This window comes from Nicotiana sylvestris, chromosome 6, assembly GCF_000393655.2.
Source record: "Nicotiana sylvestris chromosome 6, ASM39365v2, whole genome shotgun sequence".
In the NCBI taxonomy this organism is placed as follows: domain Eukaryota; kingdom Viridiplantae; phylum Streptophyta; class Magnoliopsida; order Solanales; family Solanaceae; genus Nicotiana; species Nicotiana sylvestris.
This window is the reverse complement of record NC_091062.1, coordinates 112,640,579-112,654,549: the sequence shown is the minus strand read 5'-3', so window position 1 is coordinate 112,654,549 and position 13,971 is coordinate 112,640,579. Positions and strand designations below refer to the sequence as shown.

Below are 13,971 nucleotides of genomic sequence, written 5' to 3'. Positions count from 1 at the left end.
GAGATTGAAGCAGTGTAGATGTCACGCCCCAACCTCGGGAGGCGCGACCAGCGCTCAATCGAGTAAACCCAACTGAACAAGCCTTATCGAACACTTTCTACCCAACTCGGTATGATTAAGGAAACCAAGCTTTCGTTTATTTAAACAATAGGAAAGATTGCACATTCAACATAGTTAGTTCATTTTACATCACAACCTTAAACCGTAGTTAAGTTCCCAAGACTCAATACAATTTCACTTTAGAGAAACAAGAGTTAGAATTACAACATAGTTCATAGACCCATCCAACACCCGTACATAACCCACACATACATCTACGGAGCCTCTAAGGATACAAAAGGCAATGATGACAATGCTGGCAACAAGGCCCCGACTATACCTCAAAAGTGGATCTCTATATAAAAATATGTACAACATAGCCCCTTGAAGGAGAAAGGGGCTCACCAAGACTTTGAGAAGAAGGTACTCCGCTACGTGCGATCGGCACTATCCGCAATGGAGCAACCTACATTCATTTAAAAATGTAGCGCCCTGGCAAAAGGGATGTTAGTACCATAGAAAAGTACTAGTATGTATAACTAAACACCATCTAGTTAGAAAGAACTTTCATACAAGAATACAGAAGTCACAAGTATAACTCAAACACTTTAAATGATCACAACATTATCAAATAAAAGAATCATATAATTTTCACCTCATTTTCCGATAGCTTTTAGTTTTGGGCATTTCATACTGTTCAAAATTGTCCACAATACCACCGCTATCTTGAGCGGAGTCTGATCTCGACCCGATCGGCTAGGTTGCCTCATTTGAGTCATATACTTGAATCACAAATACAATACCACCATGTGTGCGGCATGGAGTCCGATCTCGGCCCGATCGGCTAGGCTGCCTTACCAAGGCGTTTTCCTTTTTCATCAATCATCTCATTTCAATCTTTGTTTCACATATATCATTTCATAGGCACTTGGAGACACAATTATCATATCATTTCCACTTCCAATGTTAGATTTGTAGTTTAGAATAATATGTGCACACAAGGGCAAATAAAATTATAAGCATAGATGAGTCTTCACACAGATGGCATAATATATGCAGCTTCAATCTCACCTTAAGGTCTAAACATCTCAATACATGATTTATATTCCTTGCACCCTTTCAAGTTATCAAGAATAGCACATTGATCATATTGAGACACATCTTTCACGCATATAAGGTCGCAACACCAAATTCATGTGAAACAATAATCAATACAACAATTCAACTTTAATCTTACCGTATTTACACAAACACCAACGGAGCTCAATTTCTAAAAGAAGGGGTTTTAGCCATACATACCTCATTAAAACTTTCCTTAAACCCTTACAATAAATTCTGAAATTTCCTAGCAACTTCAATCTATTTTATGAAAATTACAAGTTGAACCAAGAATTAGAGGCATGAATGAGATTCCAACTCATTTAAGTAAATTATCAAGCACTAAGTGTGCACAACGATTTTAGGACACTTTTGTGCGAGATTTTCATCATTCTATATACCACAATTGTTATCTCTTTTGATTCACAACCACCCCATACCCCATTATCTTTTATGCATGCAAGATTATCAGCCTTTATACCCATGAACCCCCTTACTAATCACTTATTTTAATGGAAATTTCGAAATTATAGATGAGGGTACAAGCTCTTACCTTTTATGGTGAAGACCTAGCAATTTTACTTGACAATCTTCAAGGATTTGGGGCAAAGATGGAGTGGGGACTTGATGAAGATTACTCCCTCTCTTTGTAGAACTTCCTCTCTCACTCTGTATGCCGTGAAATAACAGGAAAATGGTCTAATGGGGTGCTTTTAATGGGATGTTGTCGGGTTATAAAAGTTAGAAAATAGGAGCCCCGACACGATTTACGATCGCATAATGGACATGCGGCCCACAAATTGGACCGCAAAAATGGTCCCAAAATCTGGACAAACTATCTGGGTATGCAACAGAAATGCGGTCCGCATACATGTTCTATGGTCGCATAGTGCACCGCAGAACTGCCCTTCACAAAAATTCCAAGGGGATTTTGCGATGACTATGCGGCCTGCATATTGATTATGCGATCACATAATTGGCCTCAAATTAACCAACACACTGACTGGCTCTGTGGCGACTATGCGGTCCGTATACATATTATGCGCCGCATAATGGACCGCATAGTGGACCGCAGAAATGCACTTTTCTCGCAAACAAAATTCTTAACTTTTTAATGCATCGATTAATCGAAAGGGTCCGAACCGTTGCGAGCTTAAATTTCTAACACATGATCCTATCTTGGCATCACAAGATTCGGGGTTTTGAGTAGAAATTTCCACGAGGCCTTACAACAGAGTTGGCCCAGACCATCTTCAGCTACTAAGATTCAGAGTTTCTTGGTTTGGCCGGGTATTATTGTCACGTCCCAAACCTGAAGAGGCATGGTCAGCACCCGGTGCCATACTCGACCCGAGCGTACCACTCTATTACTATAAACTCTGGAGGGGTAATGCTCAACTTAGGCCGATGAGGCCATATTCTGAATGATCTGAAAATAACGTCTACAACCTGTAATACCAAACTAAACATCTACATAGGGTTGGTAAAGCCACAGTACTGATATAAAAAATGTACAGGACTTGTATATAAGCCTCTAGGGATAACTGAACTATATCATGGTCAGGACAGAGCCTTGACTTACCCATCAAACTTGTATATATAAAATGGGCTCCAAGGTATAGACCTAGTAACTCCGAGGAAGTGAAACTTACCAACCACGCTGATGATTGACTTTGTCTACTAGGAAGGTCTATCCAGCTGTCTATCAGAACCTGCAGGCATGAAATGTAGTGTCCCCAGCAGACGTCAATAGGAGATAATGTACCGAGTATGTAAGGCAACAAAATAACTGAAAGCTGAAACTGAACTGATAATATAATAACTAAAAGTACCTAAGATTCAAATATAATTTGAAGATATGATTACCTACTGATATTGACTCATCTCTCTCAACATAGTAAGTAAAATAGTTGTCCGGCCCTATAAGGCTCGGTATGTATAACTGCTCTGCCGTAGTAGGCTCGGTATATAACTTACCATCTGATCTGAGGTTGCCCAGTAGGGGCCTACCCATTGATTATAGCTCGATGGTGGTGAAAATACTGTAATACTATATATATACTGTAATACTGTAATACTATATATATAATAAGGGAGAATACTGTAACTTATGAGACTAGGATAATATATGTATATATATATATAGAAAGTTCCAATAAGGGAGAATACTATAACTTATGCGACTAAGATAATGTTAATAAATTTAGGATTACGAACTTCTCTTTATGTGTCCTTATCAAACACATGTAGTTATGAGATCATACAAAAATAAAGGAAAGGTTGAACCTTATCACAATCTGTCCAATAACCCCGTTAAGTTTGTCTTGTTTTTCCTTAACTTTTTAATGCACCAAACCGATGAATTTCTAACACATGATCCTATCTTGGCATCACGAGATTCGGGTTTTTGAGTAGAAATTTCCATGGGGCCTTATATCCTCCCCCACTTAAGATCATTCGTCCTCGAATGAGGATCAAGGTTCACTTATTAGCAATCTTTATGAAACCTCAGCTTTTCACAACATGAAACAAATCCACAGCCCTAAATTTGGCTAACTCCCTAAATTTTCTAAAATTTTACCAGGGTTACCTTTGTAACTAGGCCTATCCACCTGTCAGAGAGCCTCAGAAGCATATCCTAACAACATGTACACATTTTATAGTCATAACATAACCTGTACAGTACTAACCATGGCTGCATAGGCAGCGTATAACCAAAATAAGACAGTTTTACATAGATCAAATCATAAGATGAGAGTTCATGGGAACCAAGTGCATAAAAGCTATTACATGACTATTCAAACAAATGTGAGTACTTCTTTCTCATTTCTTCCTCGTCTTCCCAAGTGGCTTCCTCAACCTGCTGGTTCCGCCATAACACTTTTACGGAGGAAATTTCCTTATTTCTCAACTTCCGGACTTTCCTGTCAAGAATGTCAACTGGAACTTCTTCATATGACAGTTCTTCATTAACCTCAATAGTTTCAACTGGCACAATTGTGGACGGATCTCCCACTACCTTCTTTAACATAGACACATGGAAGACCAGATGTACCAATGACATCTCGGGTGGCAGATCGAGCTTGTATGCCACCTGACCAATCCTCTGAATGATTCTGTATGGGCCGACATACCTCAGACTTAATTTCCCTTTCTTTCCAAATCGCATGATACCCTTCATTGGGGAAACCTTCAGAAATACCCAATCATCTTCTTTGAACTCCAAATCTCTGCAACAAATGTTCGAGTAAGACATTTGACGACTTTGAGCAGTTTTTAACCTCTCTTTAATAATCTTGACTTTCTCCATAGCCTGATGCACGAGGTCCGGCCCTATCAATTCAGCTTTTCCAACCTCAAACCACCCAATGGGAGATCTACATCTCCTACCATACAACGCCTCAAATGGTGCCATCTGGATACTAGCATGGAAGCTATTGTTGTAAGAAAATTCTATGAGTGGCAAATGGTTATCCCAACTACCTTTGAAATCAAGAGTACAAGCACGCAACACGTCCTCAAGCGTCTGAATAGTCCGCTCTGCTTGCCCATCAGTTTGAGGATGGAAAGCTGTGCTAAGATTTACCTGCGTACCCAAACCTTGCTGAAATTTCTTCCAAAAGTTGGCAGTGAACTGAGCCCCTCGATCTGAAATGATTGAGACTTGAGTGCCTTGCAACCTGACTATTTCTTTGATATACAACTAAATATACTGTTCCATTGTGTCGGTAGATTTAACTGGCAAGAAGTGCGCTGATTTCGTGAGTCGATCCACGATTACCCAAATTGAGTCGAACTTACATGGAGTGCATGGTAGCCCTACCACAAAATCCATATTAATCATCTCCCATTTCCACATTGGAATTTCTATTCTTTGGGCCAATCCACCGGGCCTTTGATGTTCGGCCTTCACTTGCTTACAGTTTGGACATTTTGCCACGAAGTCCACCACATCCTTTTTCATGTTATTCCACCAATAAACTTCCTTGAGATCATGATACATTTTTGTAGAACCTGGGTGCACGGAATACCTGGAAATGTGAGCTTCTGCCATGATCCTTTCCCGAGATCGTCAATATCCAGAACACATAGGCGGCCTTGGTACCGTAGGGTACTATCATCCATGCCAAAGGAAAAAGCTGTGTTCTTGTGTTTATGACTCCCCTCTTTCAGTTGTGATAACAATGGATCGTTGAATTGCTTCTCTTTCACTTCCGCCACAAGTGATGATTCAGCTCTATTATGCACAATTACTCCTCCTTCATTAGAGTCCGCAAGGCGAAATCCCAAACTAGCCAACTGGTGAACCTCCCTGGCCAACGACCTTTGATATGCCTCCAAATGGAGCGCCCCATAGATTTTCGACTAAGAGCATCCACTACAACATTAGCCTTTTCCGGGTGATAGAGAATATCATTGTCATAGTCCTTGAGTAACTCTAGCCATCTTCTCTGTCTCAGATTCAACTCCTTCTGCTTGAAAATATATTGAAGGCTCTTGTGATCCGTAAATACATCCACATGGACCCCATACAATAAATGCCGCCAAATCTGTAGCGCAAACACCACTGCAGCAAGCTCTAAGTCATGAGATGGATAGTTTTTTTCATGATTCTTGAGTTGCCTAGAAGCCTAAGCTATAACCTTGCCGTGTTGCATTAACACACACCCAAGCCCGATCCTTGAAGCATCACAATACACCATAAATCCCTCTATACCCTTTGGCAGGGCTAGTACCAGTGTTGTAGTCAATCTTGATTTCAATTCTTGGAAACTCCTTTCACAAGAATCGGACCATTGGAATTTAACCGCTTTCTGTGTCAAATTAGTCAATGGAGAGACAAGAGTATAAAACCCCTCCACAAATCTCCTGTAGTAACCAGCCAAACCTAGGAAACTGCGAATCTCTATTGGAGTGGTAGGCCTGGGCCAATTTTTTGCCACTACAATCTTCTGAGGATCAACCATAATTCCTTCCCTAGAGACGACATGACCCAAGAACGCAATAGATTCAAGCCAAAATTCACATTTCAAAAATTTTGCATACAATTGATGTTGCTGAAGAGTTTGCAGAACTGCCCTGAGATGGTCAGCATGGTCCTCCCGACTTCGGGAATACACAAGAATATCGTCAATGAACACTATCACAAAGAAGTCTAGAAAAGGCTTGAAGACTCGATTCATAAGATCCATGAAAGCTGCCGGGGCATTTGTTAGCCCAAAAGACATCACCAGAAATTCAAAGTGCCCATACCGAGTCCTAAAAGCTATTTTTGGAATATCGTGCTCCCTTATCTTCAATTGATGATACCCGGACCGCAAGTCAATTTTTGAGAAACACGTAGCACCTTGCAATTGATCAAACAGGTCATCTATTCTTGGTAGGGGATATTTATTTTTGATTGTGACCTTGTTGAGTTGCCGATAGTCAATATACATCCGTAACGGCCCATCTTTCTTTCTTACAAACAAGAACGGTGCGCCCCACAGTGACACACTCGGCCGGATGAAACCCTTTTCTAGCAAAATCCTTTAGCTGTTCCTTTAGCTCTTTCAATTCTGCCGGTGCCATTCTATAAGGTGGAATTGATATAGACTGCGTGCCTGGCATCACATCGATCCCAAAATCGATCTCCCTATCTGATGGGATCCCAGGGAGTTCATCTGGAAAGACATCCGGAAATCTATTCACAATTGGTATAGACTCAAGGCTAGGTGCCTCGGCATCGGTGTCCGTAACCTGAACTAAATGATAGATACACCCTTTCTTATCATCTTCGCGGCCTTAAGGTAAGAAATAAGCCGACCTTTAGGCACTACATTATCTCCCTTCCATTCAACAATGGGCTCATTAGGAAATTCAAGCCTCATGGTTCTAGTACGATAAACAAATTTGGCAAAGCATGAATAAAGCCAATCCATTCCCATTATTACATCAAAATCAACCATCCATAATTTAATAAGATCGGCCGTGGTATTTATACCCCGCTCTGTAACAACACAACCTTTATAAACTCAAGCAGCCATAGTTGACTCACCAACCAGAGTAGACAATGAAAATGGCTCATGAAGCTAATCCGGTTCTATCCCAAATTCCATAGCAACAAAAGGTGTAACATAGGACAAGGTGGAACCAGGGTCAATAAGTGCATACACATCATGAGATTGGACAGTCAGAGTACCTGTAACAACATCTGGAGAAGCTTCTGCGGTCTGGCGACCACTCATATCATAGAACCGACTGGGTCCTCCTGAACTCTGCGCACCACCCCTAGTTGCACCACACCCTACGGGTGCTGGGGCACCTCGATCTGGAGAAGGGGCTAAAGATGTAGCAATTGCTGGACTGGATGACTGTGCTGTGCCCCTACCCGCTCCCTAGCAGGATACACGATAATGCCTCTGAATATGACCCCTCATCCCACATCCATAACATACGAGTAACTCCAAATAGCAAACCCCTAAGTGCATCTTCCAGCACTTGGGGCACGGGGACCTCTGCTGCTGTTGGGACCTCTCTCCTGAGCGACCCTACTGATGGGATCCCCTGTTGCCTGACCGGGCCTAAAATGACTCCACTGCTGCTGGCTGGACCCTGCTGGCGGTCCACTGGCTGAAAACTGTGCAACAGACTAGGAAGGCCCCGATGATCCTTCCCTGAAAGCTGATCTTCCCCCACCTAATGACTCTTCCATGTTGCCCGTAGATCGGGCCTTACTATTACCCTCTCTCTCCATTCTGTTCTTTAGTTTACGATTCTCTGTAGCCTGAGCAAATAATACCATATTTCCATAATTCATATCAGAATTCAATGCAGCCGTAGAAGCCTCATTAATAGTCAAAGGATTAAGGCCCTAAACAAACCGGTGCACTCTGGCCTCCATTGTGGGCAACATATGAATGGCATACTTGGACAGGCGAGCAAACTCCATGTGGTACTCCCACACACTCCTACTACCTTGCTTCAGATTTTCAAACTCTGTTGCATGGGCTACCCTTGTCTCAGCATGCACGAAATGATCTATAAGGGCATCAACAAACTCGCTCCACCTTGCTGGAGGGCTCCCCTCCTGACGGGAATCTTCCCATAACTCAAACCACGAATAGGCCACCCCTTTCAGACGATAGGTAGCCAACTCTACTCCCTCTGTCTCAGTTGCACGCATAACCCTGAGGGTCTTGTGCATCTCATTAGTAAAATCCTGGGGGTCTTCTTCTGGATTGGCACCCGTAAACACCGGAGGGTCTAACTGATGAAATCTATTTACCCTAGATCTGGTGGTATCCAATTGCTGGCTAGATAAACTGGGTGCAGCGTTCAACCTCTGGGCCTGAGAGGCCACTAGCTGGGTCAACATCTGAATAGCTCCCCTAAGATCCCCATAAGAAATACCAGAACCGAAAGCCGGGACTGGAGGCGGAGCAGGAGTATCAAAGGGAGGGATAGTGGTAACCTCCACAAGTGTAGGAATAGGGCTAGTATACTCTGGAATAGAAGAACCAGGCAGGGTGATAGCAGGGCGACTACCCTCACCCGCAGTATCAAGTAGTGATTCATTAGCCACTCCTGAGGTGGCATTGTCTTCTTGGCCAATTTTCGCTTTCTTTTTGGGTGCCATTTACTGAAAGATAGAACAATGCACTAATTAGAGAGGGAACAGTTTCACCACACGATCCAGAATATCAAAGAAGGGTGTTATTCCTAAATACCCAAGTAGCCTCCAACTTATAGATGTGGTCGACTACACACCGATAAGAAGGACTCTACTAGACACGGCTCCGAGACATCCTAGGACACTTCAAAACCTTAGGCTCTGATACAAAGTTTGTCACGCCCCAAACTCAGGAGGCACGACCGACGCTCAATCGAGTGAACCCAACTGAGCAAGCCTTATCAAACACTTTCTACCCAACTCAGTATGATTAAGGAAACCATGCTTTCATTTATTTAAACAATAGGAAAGATTGCATATTTAGCATTGTTAGTTCATTTTACATCACAACCTTAAACCGTAGTTAAGTTCCCAAGATTCAATACAATTTCACTTTAGAGAAACAAGAGTTAGAATTACAACATAGTTTATAGACCCATCAAATACCCATACATAACCCATACATACGTCTACGGAGCCTCTGAGGATACAAAAGACAATGATGACAACGCCAACAACAAGGGCCCGACTATACCTCAAAAGTGGATCTCTATATCAAAAGAAGTACAACATAGCCCCTTGAAGGAGAAAGGGGTTCATTAAGACTTTGAGAAGAATGTACTCTGCTACGCGCGATCGACACTATCCGCAATGGAGCCACCTACATTCATTTAAAAATGTAGCGGCCCCGGCAAAAGGGACGTTAGTACCATGGAATAGTACTAGTATGTATAACTAAACACCGTCTAGTTAGAAAGAACTTTCATACAAGAATAAGGAAATCACAAGTATAACTCAAACACTTTAAATGATCACAACATTATCAAATAAAAGAATCATACAATTTTCACCTCATTTTCCCATAGCTTTTAGTTTTGGGGCATTTCATACTATTCATCATTGTCCACAATACCACCGCTATCTTGAGCGGAGTCTGATCTCGACCCGATCGGCTAGGTTGCCTCATTTGAGACATATACTTCAATCACAAATACAATACCACCATGTGTGTGGCATGGCGTCCAATCTCGGCCCGATCGGCTAGGCCGCCTTACCAAGGCATTTTCCTTTTCCATCAATCATCTCATTTCAATCTTTGTTTCACATATATCATTTCATAGGCACTTGGGGCCACAATTATCACATAATTTCCACTTCCAATGTCAGATTTGTAGTTTAGGATAATATGTGCACACAAGGGCAAATAAAATTGTAAGCATACATGAGTATTCACACAGATGGCACAATATATGCACCTTCAATCTCACCTTAAGGTCTAAGCATCTCAATACATGATTCATATTCCTTGCACCCTTTCAAGTTATCAAGAATAGCACATTGATCATATTAAGACACATCTTTCATGCATATAAGGTCACAAACCCAAATTCATGTGAAACAACAATCAATACAACAATTCAACTTTAATGTTACCATATTTACACAAACACCAACGAAGCTCAATTTCTAAAAGACGGGGTTTTAGCCATACATACCTCAGTAGAGATTTCCTTAAACCCTTACAATAAATTCTGAAATTTCCTAAAAACTTCAATCTATTTTATGAAAATTACAAGTTGAACCAAGAATTAGAGGCATAAATGATATTCCAACTCATTTAAGTAAATTATCAAGCACCAAGTGTGCACATCGATTTTAGGACACTTTTGTGAGAGATTTTCATCATCCTATACCACAATTATTATCTCTTTTGGTTCACAACCACCCCATACCCCATTATCTTTTATGCATGCAAGATTATCAGCCCTTACACCCATGAACCCCCTTGATAATCACTTATTTTAATGAAAATTTCGAAATTATAGATGAGGTTGCAAGCTCTTACCTCTTAGGGTGAAGACCTAGCAATTTCACTTGACAATCTTCAAGTATTTGGGGCAAGGATAGAGTGGGGACTTGATGAAGATCACTCCCTCTCTTTCGAGAACTTCCTCTCTCACTCTATATGCCGTGAACTAACAGGAAAATAGTCTAATGGGGTGTTTTTAATGGGATGGGGTTGGGTTATAAAAGTTAGAAAATAGGAGCCCCGACACGATTTGCGATCGCATAATAGACATGCGGCCCACAAATTGGACCGCAAAAATGGTCCCAAAATCTGGACAAACTGTCTGGGTATACGACAAAAATGCGGTCTGCATACCTGTTCTGCGGTCGCATAGTGCACCGCAGAACTGCCGTTCACAAAAATTCTAAGGGGATTATGCGATGACTATGTGGCCCGCATATTGATTATGTGATCGCATAATTGGCCGCATAGTTGGCCTTAAATTAACCAACACACTGACTGGCTCTGCGGCGACTTGCGGTCCGCATACCTATTATGCGACTGCATAATGGACCGCAGAAACGAACTTTTCTGGCAAACAAAATTCTTAACTTTTTAATTCACCGATTAATCCAATCTTGGCATCACTAGATTCGGGTTTTTGAGTAGAAATTTCCACGAGGCCTTACAACAGAGTTGGCCCAGACCGTCTTCAGCTACTAAGATTTAGAGTTTTCTTGGTTTGGCCGGGTATTATTGTCACGTCCCAAACCTAAATAGGCGTGGCCGGCACCCGGTGCCATACTCGGCCCGAGCATACCACTTTATAATTGTAAACTCTGGAGGGGTAACCCTCAACTTAGGCCGATGAGGCCATATTATGAATGATCTGAAAATAACGTCTACAACCGGTAATACCAAACTAAACATCTACATAAGGTTGGTGTGAGTACGTGATTTTTGTTTACGCGACAATTACTCTAAAAGAAATCAAAATAATAACAAATGGCCTTGCCGTACAATTTTTGGAATTTACGTGGCATTTTTGTTAGCTATTTGTGGTTTTGTCCGTGTCTATTTAGTCTTATCAAACAAAAATACAAAAAAAATATATGTCGTGTGTAAGTTTAGGATATCATTCTACTTTTAGGAATTAATCGAACCATAATCCGGTTATTAAAAAGAAAATCACAAAAATATGCATCTTTTATTCTATTTCGTCATTAAGTGATGTTATTTTAATTAAATGTTAATATGTGTGATAATTGTTGTTTAATGTTTGTATAGTGTTATTTGACAATTTAATTGAGAAATTAAAGAAGAAAAGGATTTTCGGATTGGGCCAGTTTGAACTAAAAAGAACAGGCTCAAACCAAAAAGGAACCCAATCCAAATTCCCTTTTGCCCGGTCCAATTAAGCTGGCCACACGACCGTCCAAACGATGTCGTTGTGTCACCTTCAATTTGGACCGTTAATCCCACTAGATTAACGGTCCAGATCACTCACCCATAACCCCATACCCGACCCGTTACCCGGACCAACCCCGACCCCAATACTAAACCAAACGACACCGTTTGATTAACCCTTGGATCCAGGCCGTTGATCTCGATTGATCTAACGGCCAACATCAAACCATTCACTCCGTATATAAGCTTACCTCTTTCACCCCGCACCCCCCCGAGCCAGACCCCCCTCCTCACTGTTCCTCCGTCTCTCTCATTTCAGAGACGGACTTGGGCTTAGAACCCTAGCCGCCTTAGCCCCCTTCCGTTTGAAACCCGGCGGCATCAACGCCGTCAGCCACCAGACTAACACCCTAGGACCACTCAATCACCCTGAATCCAAATCCACCAACCGTTTAGTTCGAATCAATCCCTAGGTTCATGAAGATTCGAGCAAAACCTCGATCTACACCGACCTACCCCATATTCACACTAAACACTCCCCTGACCCCCCTCGTGACCAAACCAAGCTTGGTTTGGTCCGAATCTACCCACAAATCCCAAAACCCCAAATCTGAAGATTCAAACCCTAGAGAACAAGAATTTGTGGAGTATGTTTAGATTTAACGGAAGTTCGGGATCTAATAGACCCTAATCGAAGTGTTCTCAGTCAAGAACACCTCGATTAAGATCTATTCGACCTCAAATGGGCAAATCAAGCTCGGGCCTGGGTCATCTGTGTTTAAGCTTTTCTGGTATGTTCACTTGTTCCCTTTTGTTATCTATTTAGTCTAGATTAGTTTATCGGCATGTTTATTTAGTTTGTTTGTTTATTTTTGGGATTTCTGTTGTCAGTTATTCTCCATCTCCATAAGACCTGTTATTTGGTCGATTGTTTATTCTGTAATGTTGAATCCGTATAGTAGTAGACATATTTCAATATGATTAACATCGTCGAATCAATAATGCCTGGTTTTCCCCTGTATCGTGCAAAATTGTCAAGAACAGTTTTATGCCTTATTTTGCGTTGTTTGTTTGGTCGACTGCTTGTCCTGTGTTATAATTAGTATAGTCGAGTCGATATACGTCGTCAATTAGTTTCAGTTGGAATGATAGCAATTTGACTCATGCTATTTTGATTTACTGAAGCATTGTGAATCAGTTTAGTTTGTTGTCACTGTGTATTAGTCTGTTTAGCTAAAACAGAAAACATTTAAGGATTGATTTATAGCTGCAGTCTAGGATAGGTCTCAGATTTTAGTTTAATTGATGGCATTGTTTACTCATTTTCAACCTTGGGCAGCATGTGCATTGCAGTGTAACGGACAACATGTGCTGTCAAGACATACTCCTGCTGCCCATACCTGTTTAAAATAATAAGAGATAAGTCCTTATAATAATGAGAAAGGGCCTGTCAGGGGAATATCATGGGAGAGGGCTTTTATTTTATCTGGGAGTGGAAAAACAAGAGGAGTGATGGGGGTTTTGAATTGTTTAACAGGCTGTAGATGGTCTGAGGGAAGGCTATAAAAGAGGAGGGTCTCGATTAGTTAAGGGTTTTTTTTCCAGATATAAAAACAGTCCTAAAAAGAGAGAAATTCAGTTTTTGATTGGCAACATAATTCCATCAGGCTTTGGTTTAGTTTGAAGCCTCAGTAGTTAATATTGTTTCCTCTTTTGAGGTTTGACTCCAATTCGTTGAAACTTCCTCTGCAATCTACTGCTCCAACCTTGGTTTGAGTTCGAGTCCATTTTGAGTTTTACATGCTGTTTGTTGCTACCTGGTTTTCACAAATCTTTCGGGTTTCATTTGAGTTGTTCCTGGTGCACTTGGTTACTGTCACTGCTGCTGTATTTATTGTTGTTGCTGCCTTTCCTGTTTGCTGCTGCTGCTGATTTCTCTGCCTTCTATGTCTTCTGTTGTATTCAACATCCAGGTACATGCTTCTGA

The 13,971-nt window shown here is 41.4% G+C and overlaps 1 protein-coding gene across 1 annotated transcript; it reads right to left on the bottom strand.

The window, feature by feature from the left end:
* Window positions 1-7,208: 7,208 nt before the first annotated feature.
* On the bottom strand, window positions 7,209-8,755 carry LOC138871110 (uncharacterized). Its single transcript, XM_070148965.1, has 2 exons — window positions 8,009-8,755; window positions 7,209-7,514 (listed from the first exon to the last, which is right to left on the bottom strand). Exons 1-2 carry the CDS (start codon window positions 8,753-8,755, stop codon window positions 7,209-7,211), a joined length of 1,053 nt encoding a protein of 350 aa, XP_070005066.1.
* Between the last annotated feature and the right edge of the window lie 5,216 nt (window positions 8,756-13,971).